The following is a 22,747-nucleotide window of genomic DNA, read 5'->3' on the forward strand; positions in this document are numbered from 1 at the left end:
ACAGATCTCAAGGAAAGTTTGTGGTGCATTCGTTTGCCCAATGTGTCAGCTAGAGAGATAAGACGAAAACCGACATCCTGAAAGGCCTTCATCCTCTTCCCAGCACTAAGGGGAATCCAGAGCTCAAGTCCCTTTACTCCCTAGGTGCCCAGTCCGGACCGAAGCCCCGCCCCCAGAGCTGTCCTCCAATCGGCTGCGCCGCGTGAGCCCGGCCCTCGCAGGTCACGTGACGAAGCCCAGCCCACTTCCGGTGCGTCGCGGGCGGCTGACGTCCCCGGCCGGCGTCGCGTCAGGGCTGGCCGGCGGCGGCGGCGGTGGCGGCGGCGAAGGCGGCGATGGTAGCGGCCCCCGAGCGGGCTTGAGGGCTCGGACCCGGCTCCCTCCCCGCGTTTCCTCAGGTGGACGCGGCGCCGCGGGCCCGGCTCGCTCGGCTCCTGCTCCCTACCCGGCCGCTGCCCGAGCAGACGCGGACGAGGCCCGCGCTGGCTGCCTTGACGCACCCCGGCTCGGCCCCGGACGGCCCGGTTGCTGTGCGGAGAGGAGGCCGAGTCGGTAAGAGGCGGCGGCGGGGCCTGGAGGCTGCCGGGTCCCCGGGCCGCACTCGCGCCCTCGTCGCTTTCGGCCGGCACCCGGCTCCCTGCCACCCGCCGGCCCTATTGTCTGCGCGCCGCCGCTCTCCCCCGCCTTCTTTCCCTTGCCGGGTAGTCGGCTGTCAACCTGCAGCTCCCGGGCTCCGGGCCAGCCGCGCCGCGGCCTTTCCTGGCTCCCCTTGCCACCCTTGCCACCCTTGCCCATATGGGCCCGCCTCGTCCTGTCCTCCACCTCTGCTTAGCTTCGCGGTCTTTCCCTCACCGCTCACTTGCTCTGTGTTCCTGTCTCTGTCCTCTCACTGTCACCTCCGCTAACTTAACCGTCCTCACACCGCTGTTCTTTTTGCCGCTTTTCCTGCCTTTCCCCCCCCCATTCTTGTTGTGTTTCACCTACCCTTCTCTGTGTTAAGCAGTTTTACTGTAAGGATCTTTCCAGTAGATTGTCCCTTGTAAAAGTTTTTAATTCAGATGCCTTTCTCATTTTCCCCATTTCCTCACAAGAGAATGGAGGTGCCTCATTCCTGAGAGTCACCGGGGGATTAGATTTACAGGCTGGAAGTTTGATCTTAGGAAATGTTAGCTTAACTGGCACATTGCCTCTTCAATTTCGATTTCCGCACATTTAAGTAACAGCCTTGTATGTTGCACACTTACAAGACTGCTATTTAAAATGTTTAGATTTGTTGCCATTACACCCAATGCACCCTGGCTACGAATCTTAACCACACTGAAACCATGCCAGAATATTCTATAGCCCCTTAGTCGCAGGCTTGTAACCTTGATCCCCCCTATTTTTGTGGCAAGCATTGATGCTATTTCTTTTTATTTCCCTTTTCCGATTCTAAAAAACCCAGGAAGGCACATTTGGAATTCTGTTTGCCATTATGTTTTTGCCTGTTTTGAGCAGTAACCAAACCATTATAAAAATAAATTTCAGTTGTGTAAGGTTTTTTTTTAATGGTTTTTGTGTTTGTGTGAAGTTCTTTTTATAAGCCGGAGAGAGTCTAGTCAGTAGGAATGTAAAACATGTTTTAAGCATCTTCCTCCAACAATAACAGCTTTATATTCCTGATTACCAATTGTGTTTTGATAAGACTTGGCATACCACTTATATTTTCACTCCACTATTGATACTTGGAGAATGTATTTATTTCCCTCAAATACTTAGTAGTGAAAAAGGCCTCAAGTGTGCTAGGAGGCCAGTGTGACCCAAACAGTAGTAAATACTTGATCTGTGAATGATCTACAGAGAACTCCTTTGCAGGTTTTATTTATTTATTTATTTTAATGATTATCATTGTGGGCACTATGTTGAGTTAATGATGGAAACCATACTCAGAGTCAAACTCCGGCATTATTGATTATTAAATTTAAGGAAAAAACCCTCTGCAACTCTTTTTGTCGAAATTATGGAGTGGTGTACTGCTGGGGCAGTATGTACTAATGCATGCTGATCTTACAGAAGATTGCTTAGAATCCTCAGTGGCATAGGGCATGTCTACTGCTTCCTCCAGGATCCTAATGTTTTATATAGGGTTATACATTTTGACATACTGAAAGATTTCTGGAAATTAAGCTATATTACCCTCAAGGATTTCAATAAACAGGATTGTCTTAATTTTTAGAAACAGCATTTTCATCCTTGGGTGGAACTTTCTTGGGCATTTTTGAGTTAAGGTTTAAGGCATTTTAGCCATTCTTAAGTTTTAATAGTTTGTCTCTTCTTTTTAGCTAGTTTTCCTTTCTGTAATCCTTTTATTAATGCCTTGCCAATATTGCCTTCATGTTGCATGCTTCCTGCAGGTATTGGTAATCATCTAACTAAAAAACTGGAAAGTATTATAACTTTCCATGTATTATTTTGAAAGTTACTTAAATTCTGTTTGTTCCTTTAAGCCATATTCCCTGTGCATTTCATGCATTAGAATCTAACTGTCTTTTTTCCTCTTGAGGTAGTGGAAAGAAAATACTGAAGAATAGGATCTCAAGATGAGTAAAAAGCCCCCAAATCGTCCTGGAATCACTTTTGAGATTGGTGCTCGTTTGGAGGCACTGGACTACTTACAGAAATGGTATGAAAAATACAGAACTTTGGCCACAAAACAGCGAATATGTAGCTTTAGTCAGTCAGTGGCTATCCTAACCACGTGTCAGACGAGTGAGTATATCTGTCCCTTGACAAATATACGTGCACATGGGATTTTAGGTTTAGCCTTTATAAACTTCAGAGATTGTTTAGTACAGTACTTTAGATAGTTGAGATTTTTAAGTAGTTTTTAAAATATGAGTCAAATAGAATGGCACCCTTGAATAACTATCAGCTATTTTTGGGAGGGGAGGAAGGTTAATTCACATAATCGGCTTCCTACATTTGGACAGAGGCCTTGACGTGTCTGTTTTCTTGCTATTCATCAGTGGTTAGGATTTTCACTTTCATAGTATCCATGTCCATCCTTCATTATCCCACAGAAAACCAAAACCACATCTAATCTCTTCCTTCCTAACGAGCAGAACCTCAAAGCATGTTGTACGAGAAAGGCAGTCTCCCAGAACTGCACTTTCTCCTCTTATTTTGAGCATCTATGAAAGGTGGTCAGTATAAATGCCCTATGCGTATCACTTACACAGTGGTGTAGGAAAGGGTGATATGCTAGTGTGATATCCATCTGGTTAGGAGGGGAGGGAAATAGCACACAGAGGAATAAGAATGAGGGAATGAGTTGCTCATTCTTATTGGAGGCTCATCATTCTGCCTGTTAGGCAAATGTCCTCTTGTTGGCATTTGTGGACCACTGAGAGAAACATTTGATAGTTTCTGTCTTGCACCTTTGCTTTCTTCTCTTGATGCTCACTTGTTTTGGAGAAGGGCCTAGAAGCTTAGCTACTCCAGGACTTTATTTACTACACATTTTGACATTTTCTCTCACTGTATCTTCATTATAGCCATGATGGGAGCCAGCAGATTCTCTTATGATATATTTGCATTCAGTCATCTTATCAAGTTGGCAGTGGCAGACAGAAATCTTGTTTAGTCCTAGTATTGACTTGAGACTGGCCTTCGACTTTTGTTAACAACCTAGCCTTAGACCCCAGCATCTCTTTATCACCTAGCTTAATGACCTCATTTTGGGGCTCTTTAGGACAGTTTGGAACTCTTCTTTAAGGTTGAGTGACAACTATTTTGCTTCTTACTCCTAGCTACTCAGTGGATAGTTCTTGTAAGGAGCTTGTTTCTTACAAGGTGGATTGTACATATATTGTTTCGTTGAACTTGGGAAGCACCTGAGAAATAGGTTTTATCATAGCAAGGGTGATTAAGAAACAGTCTCCAGATTTTAGCAGATATCAGTGAGGATGTGTTGATGACAGTGATGAGATACAACTATGGAGTAGTACCTTTGCACTGTGCAGTAAAAGATGCCAGTTTGTGCAGAATGGCTTTCTTGTTTGTGATTTAGCCAACATCGTTTTACTGCGGAAGTACACTGTTGAGTCTTTGTGAGATATGAGTATAGATAGAATCCTTTTTTGATGTGAATCTTTACCTTTTTTTAAGCTACTGCTTTTGTGAATAACAAGTTATTTTTTATATTTATATATTCGCATAGGCTTCTAAGTCAGCAAAGTGCCATTGAGCTATTGTCTAGCTTTGAAGAAGCATATAGTTTATTAGTTCATGCAGTAGTTTTTAGAGACACTAACATAACTTTGGCATTGTTGTATAAGAAGTTTACTTTTGGTGATGAAATGCCTTTAATCTCAGCACTCAGGAAGCAGAGTCAGGAGTATCTCTGTGAGTTCAAGGCCAGCCTCATCTACACAGTGAGTTCCAGGACAGGCTCTAAGCTACACAGAGAAACCCTGTCTCACAACGAAAACAAAAATAAAACAAAATACTAAATAGAACTTTTTTTGTTCCTTCTATTCTTTAATATTTTTGCATGTGTAGTGAATGTTTTATCATCCATATACATTCAGTTCCATCTGAAAATTATTAGTTCATATTTGATATATACACTTTGAACTGTTAAGTAACTGGACAGGCAGTGTAGAGCAGTATTGCAAATCTCGTTTACTTTTTTTGTTCTTAAGACATGTACACTGACCCACTTACTGTGGAATCAATTTATCACATTTTCTTTTAAAAGAATGATTAGAGGTAATAGAGAGGTGGCTCAATAGTTAAGGGAACTTGTGTCTTTCCCATAGGATTCAAGTTTAGTTTCCAGTATCCATATGCAAAGGCTTACTACAACTGCCTGTAACTCCAGCTCCATGGGATCTGATCCTTTCTTCTGGCTTCTAGAGTACCCTCTCACACACACACACATACGCACACACGTTTAAAGAATACTTTTATGTTATGTGTTAACCTTTACCTGTTTGATTCCTGAGAATGTCAGAAGAGAGTTACAAAGGGTTGTGAACCACCATGTAGGTGCTGTTAAATGGACCCAGGTCCTAAGAGCAGCAAGTGTTCTCAACCACTGAGCTATTTCTAGCTACTTCTCCATACATAAAATTTAAGATAGAGAGAGAGAGAAAGACAAACCAAGCATGGTAGCACACTCAGCAACTTAGGAGGCTAAGGTGGAAGGTAACAAGTTCAAGGTCAGCTTGGTAGCTCATTGTGCCTACCTCATAATAATATATCCAATTTTTGTCTGGCATGTACAGATTCTTGAGTTCATCCCTTGTACCACCCACCTAAACAGACAACAACTAAAAAGCATAAATATTGATAATGGTATAATTCTCAAAATGCCAATTAGTTTGATCTGTATATATAACAAGTTTTTCATCTACAAAAAAGAACAATAAATTTTGATGTGTCCTAGTAATAAAAGGATATACTAAATTTAGTGGGAAGAAGTAAAATGAAGTTAAGCAACTTCTTTTATGTTTATGAAGACTTGAATTACTAGGAAAATGTCAATCTGTTTCCTAGGAAGAATACCATCAATAGTGCTTGAACAACCAATACCACATTCTCCTTAAAGTTCATAAAGATAGCTTCTCTTTGAAAATTCACTTATATTGTTAAGTAGTGATTTCATGTAGTTATATTTGTGAAATCCATTGATGGCTTATCTATCTATCTCTCTGCACTAATGAATACAGGCCCTGAGAAGTCATTGTGGAGTCTGACTTTGTATTTGCCTTTGTTCCCTAGATCTTTACTACACAGAGTAAACTCCTACTTTTAATTTTTAAATATTTTGTCATCTTTTTAAAAACATTTTCTTTTAACTTATTTTCTGAGCAACCTGCATAAGGACTTTAATGTTCTAGATTAGCTAATGTAATCAGCTGTTTTAAATTGTAGTTTTTTGTCATATTATCCATTGTTGCCTATGTTTATTCACACCTTGACATTCAGTTTTGTCTCTGGAAGACATCATAAGAATACCATAACAACCCTGTCTCGAAAAACCAAAAAAAAAAAAAAAAAATACCATAACAAGTATTTTGGTATAGGAATATATTTGGAGAAAGAGAATATTTATAATAAAGTTTTACCAAGGACACTAAGTGGATGGTTTTTAATTGATGCAGTTATTTATGATCTGGTAAGTATGGGCAAGTGTGATTTTATTTAACAGTGCCACTGACACTGTTATCCAAACAATATTTTCATTTCAGGATCAAATAAAAACATATCTAAACTTGGTTTGAATTCTACAATTTCAAACTTAAAACACTGACATAAATGCAAAGGGAGAGGGACAGCTAGAAAATAAACCTCTGTGTATCTAAAGTCTTCAGTGTCCAGTCTTTTAGTAGACTGTAATGCAGGCATGAGAGTGAGGTAGACTACACAGGAAAAAGATGCCATTGCAACAGGCTGTTAGAGCCTAGTCTTTAACCACTCAGCACATCTTCCTCCTCCAGTAGTCTTCTAGATTGCAGAGCTCCTGTAGACACATCAGCAGCTAACCAAGTGGAATATAGTTGGTAAGAAGTGATGATACTGGGTTAAACAGTTTAACTGCTGCCATTTGATTAGGCTGTTATTCTGCAGTTAGTGATTTATTTATGCGAACACAGCAGATGGAGTGATATGCTGTTAGTCTTAGGAGATTTGAAATACAGTCAAAGTATTCAGATGAGTTCTGCTCTTCTGACTTCTTTTGGAATATTTCTATTAATTCTCTTCTAGATCTAAAGAAAAGGAAAGTGGGAGATTAAAAAATGTGGAGATGTCTCCAAGTATGAGAGTTTGCTAGAACAGTTTAAATTTGAGTTGGCTAATGCTGTTCCCACACATTTGGAGGGTTTGAACTGTATGGAACATTTGCAAATGTGAGTGTTTAAGTTGTTCCCAACAGAATTTTATTATGTGAGAAAGTTAAAGAAGTTAAGATTGTAGTAATGAAAACTCTAATTGAAAATAAGTGCCTATTTCCAAAATAAAAAGTTAACTTTATATTGGTGGCTTTTCAGAAGAATAAAGCGATTTGTAACCTATATCGAGGGCAGGAGAATGCCCCTGGAAATTTGTCACTTTAGAAGTAAAGTGCACTCACATGAGTTCAAATAATTTCAAGATAGAGATTATTTAGCTGATGTGAGTAAAGTTTTTGTCTTTTTGTGTTTGGAATTTCAAAATATTTTCTTTAATACTTGAAATGTAATTATTTTGAGTCATTCACTACCATTGAAAATCAGATTTCTGGTGCAACTCAGGAAAAAATGTGTAGTTGTATCTATAATACCAAAATAATTGAATTATATATTAGGTCCATAAATGCGCACGCGCACACACACACACACCAACACACATCAGTAGGCAACAGTTTAAGGGCTCTTTGTGCAGAGAACTCAAATTGAAATGGTAAAAACTTGGTTTTAAATCCTGATGTTTAATCTGATCATTAGGTGGGCCTGTGCCTGCATGTAAACACTAACCTTCTACAAACTAGAGCTCTGCCTGCTGTGTTTAAGATGCTAATGATGAGACCCTCCTGATAAAAAAGTATGAAAAGCAAGATTAGAAGTAGGATAGGTGGGCTCATCAGAACACGCTTAGTTCCTCTGTCCTTGTGCTCAGCGTATTGATGTATTTTTAAATCCATTTTCTGGCTTATAGGTTTGGTTGGTTTTTGTTTGTTTTTTTAAGCTTTATTTTCTTTGAAAAAAGGTTATTTGATAAAGTAAATTTAATTAGAATCCAGAAAATATGTGTTGTCAATGCTTTTTTGTGTCTCTGAGTTAGTGTTCTTCTAGTGAGTGTGTCCCATTGTAGGTTTTTTTCCAGCTACAACCCCAGTTTCCTTTATCTCTTTTCACCTTTTCTGGGTTGACAGATAATTGTATTTATAGATGGACCTGTCACAGATCTGAAATAGAAATAAAGTAGGTATGAAGAATCTATAGGTAGTTTTTCAAAACTGCTAGTCACTTAGAAGAAGAAATGGTGTTCAGACATGTAGGGAAAGGCCAATATAACTTGGAACCAAAATATAGGGGTCTGAAACATTTGGATGATAGAAACCTTCAGTCCAGGTAGGGTGAGGTCACCAGTACAGTCCACTGCATTGTGTAGATTTCCAAGAGCACTAACCTGTTGGCTAAATGTGCCTAGGTCAGCACTGTTCCTGACTTCTCTAGTGGTGTATGTATATGGTATGTAAGAGCTCTCTGGTGCCCTTAGGATTACAGTTTTAGACAAGGCAAGCTAATTTCAGGTCTGCCCGTCCAAAGAACTTCCTCCTGATTTTGGCTTAGAAGCCAATCTTTAAATTGACAATTTTATTTCATGGCTTCATCGATTTGTAAATATTTGAAGGTGAAATCTCAGGCTGGCTGTGTTCATATAATGGCAGAGATTGGGCACAAACTAAAAAAGAGTGAATGTTTGATATGTGGTTTAAAGACAGCCATTATTTTCTCTACATATTCCTTTCAGCATTCTTACTAAATGTTATCATTGTTGACATGCCATTATGCATAGTGGGTATTTATTTTAGATAATAACTGTCCTATATTCTTGAGCTAACAGAAACCGATTTCAGACATGTTTGTATAAGAAGCAGATTGTTTACAAGAAAAGGTAAATTATTTTAGTTTCCATATTGTTTCCACTGGTAAGACCTACTGGATTTGAACCATCATAATGAGGAGTTAGTTGACCAACTAGTACATAATTTAGAATCTATAATAATTGGTTAAAAAATTGTGGACTAAAACCTGAGTTCTGTCATTTATTACTTCTTTAACTTGAACAAGTTACTGAACCTTTGGGAACACTGGTGACCTCACTTTTTAAAAAAGTAGCAAGAGTCTGGTGTGGTAACATATCTGTACTAGCACCCAGGATTCTGAGACATTATTTTGAGACCTGGCAAGCTTTGTCTGCATGTAAGACCCAGTATCAAAAACAGCAAATAGTGGGGAAGTAGTATCTCACATAAAGAATCCTTTGAGGGTTAAAGTACCCACTACATTGAAAAGTTAACTTAGCATGGCTTCTTCCTCATGGTAAAGATACATGATAAACATTAGCATTAAATACAGTAGAGCCAAGTAAAACAAGGAGCTAGTGTAAATCTGTAGAACTCTCAGTCGGGGCATAAACAAACCCTACTTTTGGAAATATTCAGAATGCTAAATAATAAAGAAAATTAGACAGTTGCAATCTAGAACTGGATTTTGCTGACATAATTTTTAAAAGTCTGGTTCTAGAAATTCAAACAAATTGTTCAAAGTACATGAACTTTGAATCCAATACCAGGGAAAGGAAGAACATGCTTTAGTAAAGCTGGGAGGGAGTTCTTAGTAATCTAATGTTTGTAGTGTGAGAATGTAATCGGTACAAAACTAAGAAACAGATTGAAGAAAGAGTTTCTGCTGACAGGTGTCATAGGAGTGTTTGCAAAAATCTGAAAATTACTGATGAGAACTTTTAGAATTCAGTGTTAGAGAGGATGTGTTTTTTTTTACTCTTCCTTAATTAACAGTTTTTCCCTTTATTTTTACATTCCAACCACAGTTTTTCCTCCCTCTTCTCCTGTCCCCCTCCCCAACACACACTGCTTCTACTCCCCTCCTCATCCTCCTCTATCTCCTTTCAGAAAGGACAGCCTCCATGGACTTAAACATAGCATGGCACATCAAGTTGAGGTAGACTGAGCTCTTCCCCGTGTATAAAGACTGGGCAGGGTAATCCAGCATGGGGAATGGGTTCCCAGAAGCCAGCTAAGTGTCAGGGACAGGTCCTCATCTCACTGCCAGGAGCCTTACAAATAGACCAAGCTACACAACTGTCTTACACATGCAGAGGACCTAGGTTGGTACCATGCAGTCTCCCTAACTGTTGGTCCAGGGTCCATGTGCTCCCATAAGCTTAGATCAGCTGTCTCTTTGGGTTCCTCTGTCATGACATTGATACACCCTCCCACTCCCACTTATACACTTATACTCCCTTTCTTCAGGAGGACACCCAGAGCTTGGCCCAATGCTTGGCTTCCATCTGTGTCTGTTTCCATCAGTTACTGAATGAAGGCTCTCTGTTGACAAGGTAGCCACCAATCTGATCACAGTAAATGGCCAGTTCAGCACCCTCTTCACTTATTGCTAGAGCATTTTTCTTTGCTGGAGTCATCCTTGTGGATTCCTGGGAGTGTCCCTAGCACCAGGTTTCTCCCTAGTCTTCTGTCCCACCACCAAACTACCTCCTGCACCAATAATTATTATATCAGTGTTCTTGAGAATCTCAACTATTTCATATATTTATTTCTTTTTATAATACCAAGTTTAAATTATGATTTATGTTTACATTATTGTGTTAAAATGTGAAAAACTAGCATGCATGTGGGACAGCAGTAACTTTAAACTTACTAACAGTAATACTGTTGCATCTTTAGTGTAGTAGAAATGAATAGGTGAAGGAATTTTGAAAATTACAACGCATAATATAAACTTAAAGTGCTTCAAGGAAGCTAACAAAATAAAACAGTTATTAGGTTATAAGACTATTGTATTTACCTTAATTTTTATTTGGCAAGTGATCATTCAACTTAATAGTCATACATAAGGCAGCTCTTACCTCTGTTTCTGGCTATCCTAGTAGGTTTTATATACTATAGTAGTTACATGATATAAATGAAATTTTCATCTATATAACTTTTATATTGTCATTCCTTACCTACTTGAGTGTCCTAACATTATTCTTAACTCTCATTTCAAGTTTCTTTATTACTGTCATTTAAAACTTACCTAATTTTGTTAATATTTCCTAATATTCTCTTTAAAATAATCTTTGTCCATATCTTATGTTAATTTTATATAATACTGTGTCATTACTCATTCTTACATTGCCATGGTTTTGATTTTCCTTTACTGAAATGAACAAAGAACTGTTCATTCCTAAATTACAAGATTACAGTTTTTGTTATTGACATAAACAAATTATTACTTAAAAAACAAAACTTGAAAACTTATTGGTGTATTTCTTTAAAATATCTTTGCCATTTTGTTTGCTTGACATTTATTCAAAAAGATTGGAAGCCTGTTCTGGTTATATTTGCTGAGTTGTAACCTAAAAATAGTTGTCAACTCTGCCCTTTGGTTTGTGTTCAAAAGATTCAAAAGTCACTTTCCTACAGTTGACTATCAGTATAAAAATATATCAAGATGTAGTAAGCTGTATGACAAATCAGAATGAATTCCTTCAATATAGATAATGCTTATTTTACTGCTTCTCTAAAATAATCTTAAAATTAATCCATCAGATTATCATCTAACATTGCTATTTCTAGTGTTATACATGCCTGCTATCTCATGCCTCTGCTCTCTAAAGATAATGAATAAAGAACTGAAGGTAGTAGATTGCCTTGCTTTCTAGAAGATATGTGTTCTGGGCATTCCTTTAAAAATTTTTTTCTTTTCCTGCCCCCTCCTCTTTAAACATCTTAATTCAGTTTAGGAATACCTGTCTGAAGAAAAGTCATCTACATCTATGCTGCATTTGGCAACAAAGAAATTGACCAGTCTCTTAGGGGATAAGTTAATACAGTTATAAAGTGAGCAAATATAATCACACACATGCACATATATAACAAGTATATTTTGTACATATATATATTTATATGTGTTTATATAGCATATATGTGTTTGTAAATTTGTGTATACACACAGCAAATATATATATATATATATCATATCATATCATATAGCAAATATGAGACAAAAAAGAGCACTGTGAGCCAGGGTTGGTGTTCACTAGCAGCAGTGGCTCCTTTCTTGGACTGCTTGTGTTCTCCTTGTGTTTTCTCAGCACTTTGGAGTTGATGCAGTTGGGAACTGAAACTGTTGAAGTGCAGCTAACTTCTTTGTCCTATGGCTTTAGCCAGTATCTGGTTCTTACTGAGTTAAGGATTTAGTCTACAATCAATAGGTCCTGTTACTCTCTGAATAGTCTTATACAAGTTAAAAGTATCAGTTACTGTTCTAAATAAACAAATCCTTATTCAAGTTGGAAACGTCAGTTACAGTGCTGAAATTACAGTATTTGGACAAGGCAATGAAATAAGAGTTCTGAGAAGGTAAAGGTAATTTTTATTTTTGCCAATAGTATTTCTGTGTTTATAGCCCGGGCTGTGGTTAAACTTTGCTGTTAGAAGACATAGATCTGGAAAGGCTCAAATACCAAACCTAAAGGCCAATTAAAATTAGCGAAAAAAAATTTTCAAGTCAAATATATTCTGTCTCCCAGCTTCCAGAATATAGGACTTAGAAAAGCCAAGTTAACCCAGAACAATGCAGTAAATCCTGCTGGACCAGACTCTGGTGTACTGACATCATCTGCCTTTTAAGGTGGGCTTTTTTCAGGGAAGGTAAATAGTGAAAGCTTTGTTATTTTTCAGCAGTAGTAGAAAAAGGGCCAGAGAATATTCTATAGGACTTTGCCATCGAGGAGTCATCCTTTTGGTGAGGTGACATTCTCTTCATCTCTTTCTATTAAATCTTTGAGATGGGGCAGCTATGGAGATTCCCTCTTCACTTTTGTCTCTAGTCGTTGTGGCATCTTACTTGACACTATGGATTCTGAAATCTTTATCTCCCACTTAAATATTTTCCTGAATCATTCATAGATGTATGAGACTAAGCCTAATCACTATTCTTTACTGTAACAGCTTTCTGTGATTCAGCCTTTAAAAGTGTCAAAAACAAAAACATTAACACCACATCTTCCAAATTCAGGAAGAAAAATCTTATGTTCAATTCACAGTCAATTAAAGCCTAACTAGCATGTGAAAATAATACGTGCTTTAAGATAGAGAGGCATTTGTGAATTAATTTGCTCAACAAACTTTTTTTTCACTGTGTGTATCAAAACATATACTATTAGTATGGGCCATCTGCCGGAAGAGAGGAAATATTTTGCTGTCTAGAACTATATGTGAAATGCCATGTTGGAATGTGCATTGTACTTGTGTTGCAAAGATCTTAGCATGCTTTTTTCTTCCTAAGGTATAACCAAAGGCCAAATTAAGTAGAAGCCTTCTGCTTCTTAGAACAAAGAATTATTTCTTTAGCTTGCTATTTCAAAACCCCTTAAGTTTGAAATAGGCTAACAAGTCCAGTTCAATTCTCTCTTCTCATTTATCCCCTGGACTGTCTGTGATATAGTCTAGCCAAATGGAATACTACTGTTGCCTTCAGGTACCCTTAAATCTCTGAAGGCAAAGTCCTTGAGGACAAATGATGCTCCTTGTTTTCCTCTATGACCTCATATGCTGTAGTTTCAGAGTCATAATATTTTTAATAATGAACATTTAATTAACTATATGCTTGCATTTGTACTCAGTCTTAATTCTTCAAACATCCCACCAAGTTCAATATGGACAGTATTTCCTAAGAACCTTCAGTGAGGTTTCCATTGTCCTCATAGTTAAGCATGTGAAATAAGGTTGTCTATTGACTTAGAAGTTTTTCTGTATGTTTTAACCACTCATATATAGACTTCACTCCACTTCTACTGACATGGTACAGAGCCTCTGCTCTGAAAACTATACCATGTATATTTTTTAGTCCTTATCTGTTAAAGCAGATTATGATATCTATAGCATGGAAAGAAACCAAGATACAGCATATATAAAGAACTAACTTTCAGTACGCAAAGACGATATACAGGGCAGCATTTCTCATCTGCTTCTCCAAACTGATGAAATGCTAATAGAATTTAGTAATCTACCAACAGTGCCTGCCTGCCCGCCCGTCCTCCCTCCCTCCCTCCCTCCCTCCCTCCCTCCTTCCCTCCCTCCCTCCCTCCCTCCCTCCCTCCCTCCCATTTCTTCCCCCACCACATACACCTTTTCATAGTGCCCATGAACCAAACCTCAGACCTTGTTCTTGTAGGCAAGCCCTCTGTTACTAAACTAAACATCCATTACTACCTTTGATTTATTTGATGTTTAAGTATATGGTGGATTTCTTGATAATATTTCTGACACCTTTAACCTTTGACTAGTAAAACTTGTGAAAAATAAAATAGATTATAATCCTGTGCATTTGCATTGTTTTAATTCTTGGCAGTAGTGTAGGTATGCATATCATTCTCTAGGCATTTATATAGAGACTCTGTCATGCTGTAACTTACCCTGAAGAAGTCCCCCAAGATGTAATTTGTTCAGGCTGTTGCTTTAGGCATCCTTTCAGCCAACAGAATTTAAAATATTTTTGGAAAACCATAAGTTGCTTAAAAATAACAATCTAGATTTGCATTATTTAAATTCATTCAGATTCTGATGTTTTTACTGAATTAAATCATGTAATGAAGGAGAGATATATTTGACTCTGTTACTGTGGACTCTTCTCACTTTGAAGACTGTTTTAAATATATAGAGTTCCATACATTTAGAATTTGAAGGAACCTAGAGAGCAAAGCCCTTGGATTTTACATAAAATTTGAGTGATGGGCTCAGTGAAATTAAAAGCTCCTTTGCTTTGAGAAAGATTTACCAGTTTTTACAGTTAACAGAAAGATCTCTTTATGGTGCTTTAATGGCTAGTAATGTTGAAAATATAGGGCATTCTTGTTGAGCGTTTTCCTGTATGCTATAATACTTTTATATTTTAAAAATTAGAGCAACAAAACAAATCAAGGGTAGCACTACAAATGATGAACTTTGTAGTTTTGATTTTAAGTGGCTGTATAGTCATGTCTACCCAAAAGCTAATCTAGGTTTGCTGGGCTTGATGTTTTTCTGTAACAAAATGTTTCCTTATCCACTTCTCCCTGAAGACTTAAGAGTTAAGGTTAGAGTCAGCCAACAGCCCTGACAGTTGTTAGGAAATATGAAGACTCTCTGTCTTTCACATCGTTTCATATTCCTGATGAAAACTGCTCCAGTAGCTTGTGTGTTATGGCTGTGCCAGATGCTGGGGGCTATGGGAAAGGAGCAAGGCTTAATTACATCCAGAGCTCATAGGATAGAGCATTGTTCTAGCATCATGATCCTTAGCTATGCATTGTTTGTAGACTTGATAAATATTTTGAGAAAAAAACATATTTCCTGTTTAGTAAAATCAGGTGCTTTATCTCCATTTCCTGATAGCAGCCATAATTCTTCAAGTAACATAACTTTTTTGATCTAATATTTCCCCGGTGTCTTTGACATTGGAAGCTTGAGACACATATAAATGCCTCTGGCAGTAGAAACACTCTCTAGCCCATAGTTTTGGAGCCTATCTAGAGGAGCTTTTAACATATGGAGTTCTGTAAAGGCAACAGAAAGGAGTCCAAGAAGTCAGTTGTAAGCATCGCATGTTGAACAATTCCTTAACAATGAGAATAAAAAGGACAGGAAGGTCAGGTTAGGGTACGCAGAAAGCATAGAATTGAGAAGTATGACTGGAAGGTGAAGGAGCATTGTGTGTGAGGAACTACAACAGCTTAGTGTCATGCTACAAAACTAAGAAATCGTGTTAAGAAAATGCAGCTTATTTAGATGTGTAAATGACTAAACAACACGACTGACCTATAAAATAGGTGGTAACCTCAAAGTTACAAATGGCTTTATGCTTAGAAAGCTTTGAATTTATTTTTAAAATAGAAAAATATGAGACAAATTATTACAGCCTAATCATCTCTCATGTATGGTAGTTGAGTTCTAATGTTATTCATTTTACACAGCTGAGTAGACATTTTAATGTAGTATGTTAGCAATAATACAGTTTTCCTTATACAAAGTTTAAGTGAATTTTTTTTTACTTTGAAATTAATCATAGGATAATCTACCTGTGAAGAAAAAAATCAGATATTTTTAAATTTACAGTCTTGGATTTTTCCTTTCTGGCATCTATGCTTTTAATAGGATGTAGAAAAATAAAATGTGTGCTGACACCAAATGGAAGAATATGTATAGTCTGGGGAGGAAGCTCAATTGAAATTATGAAGTCTGCCCTTAAAACCTACTCAACAAAAACTGGAACTGATATTGTATACTCTAATCTCAGCTCTGGAGAGGCAGATATAGGTAGATGCCCAGGACTGACTGTCCAGCTAGCATACCTTATCTGGCAAGTTCCAGATGAGAAAAACAAAGTGGATAACATATGGAGAGTAATAGCTGAGATTGTCTTCTGGCCTCCACATCAATGGGTTCACACTGGCATGCATTCACACAAAAGAACATACACACAAAAGGAAGCAACTGTACATGTTGAAATATTTTCTAAACGTAATATACATATGTAATTCTAAATACAATCTTCATTTAATTTTTTACTATGTAAAACATGACATTTGAAAATTGATATTATACTGTTTGATATGTCATTGTTTGTGTAACTGTGGAATGTCTTCAGCTCTTCCAACCATATTTTATCAAGTTTTTATTTTTTATTGTAAATTATACATTTCATATATATAGCTTCATAACTGGGATTAAGTCAAAAAAGTAGGGATGTGTTTACTGCTTGACAAATGTTAAAATATTAACTTTTTAAACAGTACAGCACTTTATGTTTTGCATTTGGAGTGTATCTGAGGGTTTATTTTCTCAGCTTTTGAGAGTAGTCATTTAAAAATGACAATAGCGATGCACAGTTTGTGGGTTTAGTAGTTTAGGAGTTTACAGACTGTTTTTTTATAATTTTAATGGTAAGTTGTACCCATTAAAATATTTCTGTTTAATACTTTATACTTGACAATATAAGGATTACTCTTGATATGAAGCTTTTTTATTTTTTGAGGTATCCATCACGAATTGAAAAAATTGATTATGAAGAAGGGAAGATGTTAGTCCATTTTGAGCGCTGGAGTCATCGTTATGATGAGTGGATTTACTGGGACAGCAACAGGTTGCGACCCCTTGAAAGGCCTGCGCTAAGAAAAGAAGGGCTAAAAGATGAAGAAGAGTTCTTTGTAAGTAGGAAGGTTTTCCCATTTAAAGCTTTTCTATATATATAATGACATTTTAAAAGAATCGTGTCAAATTTAGCATCCTGTTTTTGTTAATTAAATGGGTATCATGCATGAAATTGATCTTATAAGTTGTTTGACTAGGATTTTAAAGCTGGAGAAGAAGTTCTGGCTCGTTGGACAGACTGCCGCTATTACCCTGCCAAGATTGAAGCAGTTAACAAAGAAGGTACGCATTTAACATGACCTCAGGCTTAAATAAGAGTAGGAAAAATTCCTTTATTTTAAATTTCAGTTAGTGTATATAATTGTTGTATAGAACCTTTTTTTTTGTTTCATGTTGTCCTGTGTGAGTTTCGAGCTAGTGTTCTTTATGGGACCATTGTTATATATTGCATGATTCATGATTCACAGCATAAATCAAAAGAAAAAAACTGGTTGTGTTAGTGAGATTTCCTATAAGTCTGGGAAATCTTTCAGACTGATAATAAACTGGACTACTTACTGTTTTTTTCAAAGAAACAAACACTGCACACTGAGTGATAGCTTTGTTGCAGGGGCACTTGATCTACCCAGGGGATACTTCCTTTAAGTTGTGAAAGGCACATAAACTAGTTACAGAAGAGCTGTTTATTCTATTTGGGGTGGAAGAGTGAGGAAATGGCTAGACAGAGGCAAATATCAATATGTGAGGGACTTCAGATCCTTGCTAAAAGATTTGAATTTTTTTGGAAGTGATAAAAGACAGGGAGTAAGTTTAAACTTTGGATTAAAACTAAAAGCGAGGTTGAAAGAAATAGAAGGTAAAATAGAAATGGCAAACATTTAAAAGGGTGTCAAGGAATTTTGTATGAAAAATAAATCACAGTAGTCCAACTGATAATCATGGTATTATTTTACAAAGATCTTGGTCCATTTATTGTTGCTATGATTTGGAGCTGCAGTTGAGACTGGTTTCATTTCTAGTGCAGGAAGAGGTATGAGATAGCTCTGTCACTGAGTATGCAGATTGTTTTCCCCTTTCCTTTGGGTGCTCACACTTCTGTGGAGCTGTGTCCCATAGTGTATTGTTTTAAGTCTTGTACCTGTGCACTCTTCAGCGTCCAGTGCAGATCCTAACACAGAGTAGGTGGTCAGTAGCAGTGTTGGCAAGAACTAAGGAATCTGTTTTCTTAAGATCTGCCACAAACCAGACAAAGTAAAAGCTTTTAATGCTCTGTAACTTCAATCAGCTTGTTGAATATGGAGCACTTTAGGACATGCCATAATTCGTAAGCATGTGTTTGTGCAATTGTGTGCATACACACCATACTCAAACCACTGTCATTGTTTATCCTATTCTATTCATCCACAGGTTTTAAAATAGAAAATTAAGTTGACATTAATAGAAATATGATGCTACTGGTACTGTGACTACTGCCATTTCTGCAGTAGTTCTGTGGATTCTTCTCTGAATATTGATAGTTATTTTTTTAACTCTTCATTAGAAGTATTAATTTTGATTTCTATGTACCTTACATTGTGGATGAGCTTGCCTCTTTCTTCCAAAGAAAAATAGGAGTGGGTGAACCTCCAGTTCACTGTAAAAGTGAAAGAAAGCTAGCTAATGTGGACATTTAGATATTTGTGCTAAAGCTTACACAAGTAAAGAGATAGCACTATAAATCTATAATTATAAACAAAATATAGAAGGCAGTTTAAAATCACGACCTTTTAGCAAAATAACATTAAAATGTTCCCCCTTGAGCCTATGACTTTCCTAGGCATCAGTCTTGACCACGTTTACAGTATCAGTCCTGAACCTGTAGACTCTACCCACCCCGGTGCATATTGTCACTACCACACTAATGAGCACATCTTGTCCAGTGGGTTAGTATTGTAGCATGTAAGCTAAGACCATTGATTACTTTCCCCCCCAGCAACCTGTGCATATTCACATGAGCCACAGTAATTAGATTCAATGGGTTATTTTATAAGAAAGAGACCATGAACTTGGAAGTAAGGTAAGAGTTTTAGGGTGGGGTTTGAGGGAGAAAGTAGTTAGGGAATGGATGTTATTAAGATACATGTATCCATATATAACATTTTCAAAGACGAAAAAAGTGAAGAAAGGGGGTAAGAAATGTGGACTAGAGTAGTCAGAGATGTTTTCTGCATAAGGTTGGTCATTGAACAGTGGTTAGAGTTAAGTGTAGTAAGATTCATCCAAATGAAGGAAATAGCATGAACAAGGGCTGGAGTAGCAGGCCCACCAGTAGCTATACAAACAACATGGGCTACCCAGGAGTGCCTTATGGAGGAAGGAATTGAAGAAACGGTTGCAGGAATGATGATAGTGCAAGGTATGTATACAGTTTGATATTCTTAAAATTTTGCCATTGTCTTTACATCCCTACTGCTCACTTGATCATTAGTTTTTTTAAGTTTTACCTTAGGTTTGGAACTTTGTAATTATTTGTAGAATTATATTAATTATATGAAAATGTGAAATAAAATTGTGATTTTCAGATTACAAAAAAAGATCTTTTTTATATATGTGCCATTAGCTCTGGAGTTAACTTCATAGCTGTTGATAATCATGAGCACATTTCTTATTTGTACTTCTTTTGTAAAGGCCAGGTATCCTCTTAAAGTGCTGTTCCATTTTTCTGTAAGTGTAAAATCTAACACTACTTTTTCTAATAACCCTGTTTTATATTGATTTGCTGGCATGAGATCTGCCACAGAAAGTGAATTGCTTCAAGACCTACAACCAGATAGATGCAGGAAGGGAAAGGCACAGCTGGCTGCACAGCATGGTAGAAATGACTACTACTGCTGAGATGAGTATCACACAGTTGCTGTCCTCAGCTTCTCACGTTGGTCATGATGATCTGCTAATAACTTCCATCTTGATGCTTTCTAAATTATTTTCTAGCTTAAATGTCACATGTGAGGATATTCTTTTTTGCCACTTTAACACTATTGTAAATCTCCCTGAGAAAATGATCTTCATCATATATCAGATCTTTTCCTCTGTTACCTACTTTAAAAGTAACTTTTGAAGAGAGCCAATGATCATTCATGTAGAGATATGTTTTTGTAAATAGTGGTTTTATTTTTTTAGATAGTCTAAGGATATTTATGTCTTTTCACAATAAATTTCAAAGTTCTTCAGTAAAAATCAAAGTTACATACAGCTAAGTTATTAGGACTTAATTTGTGGATTTTTTTTTGTTTGTTTTTGTTTTTTGAGACAGGGTTTCTCTGTGTAGTTTTGGATCCTGTCCTGGAACTCGCTCTGTAGACCAGGCTAGAACTCACAGAAATCCCCTGCTTCTGCCTGCTGAGTGCTGGCGTTAAAGGCATGTGCCGCCACCACCCAGCAATTTGTGCATATTTTAAGGGAAATGCTAGTTGATAATTGTTTAAAGATGGAGAGAGAAAATATATTTTGTAGCTCAGTGGAACTTACAGGAGACTATGCTTGAGTTAGTGCAACCACAAAGCATCTTTTTACATCATATCACTGTTAGATTTCAAATGTTAATATAATGTCACATGATACTTTCTAATTATTCTGACTGCTCCTATTTCAGGAACATTCACTGTTCAGTTTTATGATGGAGTAATCCGTTGTTTAAAAAGAATGCACATTAAAGCCATGCCTGAGGATGCTAAGGGGCAGGTAAGAGTGTTCAGTATTCCTGGCTACTTAAGGGATGTCTTCCTGAATGGTGTTTGATCAACATACATATGTATATATTTTATTGAATGAACTAATTGTAGGCTTATGTGCTGAGAGCCCCAAATAGCAGCAAGAAAGAGAAGCTTAGACTGTAAAATAAATTATACAATTGATTTTTCTTCTTTGGCTTTAGACCTGCTAAAGTTATAGGTCACTAGTTTCTGTTCCAGGTGAAATCCCAGCATCCACTAAGCTGGTGTTGTCCTATCGACCCAGCTGGATCGTGTAACCAGTCTATGGGAAGTGAGGTAAGTGCCTTTTTGCTTTTAAATTTTGTTTTGTTTTATTTGGTATAGAGTATTATTTAGAGAGCTAATATTTAATATGAAATTTTACTTGAGTTTCTTATCTTCTTCTTTCCTTCTACAAATCATAGTTATTCACCTCCTTAAAAGGCGCTTACCTGACACTCTGTAGGCTGTTTCAGGTAGGGCTCTCTATGTAGCCTATTGGAAGCAGTGCATTCTATGCTTTGCTACTGCTCAAAGCAGGAATGAATGGTGAACATTTGAAGGATAATCTGGGATGGAGCTAAAAGCCATATTCCATTTACTGAATATGCTTCCTCAGTCATTGGAGAGAAAGGTGCCATTAGAAACAAAAACTGTTTTCTTTCATGTTCTGCTGTTATTTGGGATTTTCAGCACCTGGACCTACAATTAATTTAAGAACTTGAAAGTAATCTATGAAACTGTCTAATGTGAAAATATGTTCCCTCTTTGTTCCATACCATGTAGCAAAAATGTTATCCTGAAGTGTGTTAAGAATTGCATGGTTAGTTTCAGTTAGGCATGAGCATTTTATGGTCTGCAAATGTCTAATTCCACATTTAGAATAATTATTTTTGGGTATTATAGAAAGTGTGATTGCTTCTGAAATGATTATATATATACATACATATATATATACATATATATGTATGTAAATCCAATTAAAGTGAAAGTGCCTTCAACCAGTGAATCACTTTGTGTCCTCCTGTGAATTTGTATTCATAAAATAGCTATAGCTTCCAGTGGTGTCCTTTTTGGTTACGGAAATAGGAAGACTAATTAAAATATTGGGAGCATAGTTTGTCATATAACTTTAAATCAGTTTCTTCTTTTGCTTTAATACTGTGATTCTGTAGTTATTCAGATGTCATGAAATGACCCTCTTATTTTGCCTTGAAACTTTCAAAATGGAGCATTGAGACAATTTTATTTGTGGTTGAATTACAGACTATAGATGTTAGACTTATTGGATGTTATATTTGGAAATATTTAGTCACGACATGGCATACATTAACATTAAGGTCAATGCCAAAATACAAAACTTCTTAAAGTGTACTTGATTGGCAGCATATTTCCTTTTCTTTTAATTTTTAATTTTCCCTTATAATTCTTAGTTATATGCAGATTAAAAGTATTAACTAAATATCTTATAAGTTATTTTATGAGTTTTTCCCAAACTAGATGTTTGCCTCACCTAGGAAATATGATAGATCGGATAATTAGGCAAGGCTAACATTTTTTTCTAGAGTTTGAGTACTTTGAGAACCTTTTTATGAATATATAAAGTGAAGAATCTTTTACTAACTTAGCAAAGAATAAACATATAATAAAAACTTCTCCCCTAAACCCTCTTTATGAATTATGTAAGATAAGGCTTTAGTAGCAATTTTATATATGAACTTCTAGAATCATTTTCTTAAGCTTAAATAAAAGTCTTATTGCTAGCTATTGTTCTTAACTTTGGGACAGTTGGTTGATTGTATTCCACCTCTGGCTGGATTCTAAAGATAACTTGACCCTTCAGAGAACTTTTAGAAATGCTTTTGTTGAAGTGTAAGCTGTATGCCTTTTTGTGCTATGTTTATAGATATTGTTCTCCACTGGGGAATATGAGGTGGTAGACATATTGACTGTTCACACTAAGATTCCCAGGACATTTACGATGATAGAGATCAGTTCTTACACTCAGTGTAACCACCCTATGTTACTACTTGCTATTCTCCTTGATGTTTCACCATTATCGATCATAGCAGCAGTAACTGCAGGGCAAGATACTAAGGCATTTATTTGA

At 36.9% G+C, this 22,747-nt stretch overlaps 1 protein-coding gene across 2 annotated transcripts in view; it reads left to right on the top strand.

The window, feature by feature from the left end:
• The first annotated feature begins 289 nt into the window (after positions 1 to 289).
• Phf20l1 (PHD finger protein 20 like 1) overlaps positions 290 to 22,747 on the top strand; it is a 65,736-nt gene continuing 43,278 nt past the window's right edge. The window contains exons 1-6 of one of the 2 annotated variants that reach the window (XM_038342707.2): positions 290 to 552; positions 2,543 to 2,662; positions 16,791 to 16,962; positions 17,104 to 17,188; positions 20,538 to 20,626; positions 20,857 to 20,934. In XM_038342707.2, coding sequence (XP_038198635.1) covers positions 2,580 to 2,662; positions 16,791 to 16,962; positions 17,104 to 17,188; positions 20,538 to 20,626; positions 20,857 to 20,934 — 507 coding nt within the window. In that variant the 5' untranslated portion in view covers positions 290 to 552; positions 2,543 to 2,579. The remainder of the gene's footprint in view (positions 553 to 2,542; positions 2,663 to 16,790; positions 16,963 to 17,103; positions 17,189 to 20,537; positions 20,627 to 20,856; positions 20,935 to 22,747) is intronic. The other variant, XM_038342706.1, reaches the window with a different exon arrangement.

The sequence above is a fragment of the Arvicola amphibius genome, chromosome 9 (genome assembly GCF_903992535.2).
Source record: "Arvicola amphibius chromosome 9, mArvAmp1.2, whole genome shotgun sequence".
NCBI classification, from domain to species: Eukaryota; Metazoa; Chordata; class Mammalia; order Rodentia; family Cricetidae; genus Arvicola; species Arvicola amphibius.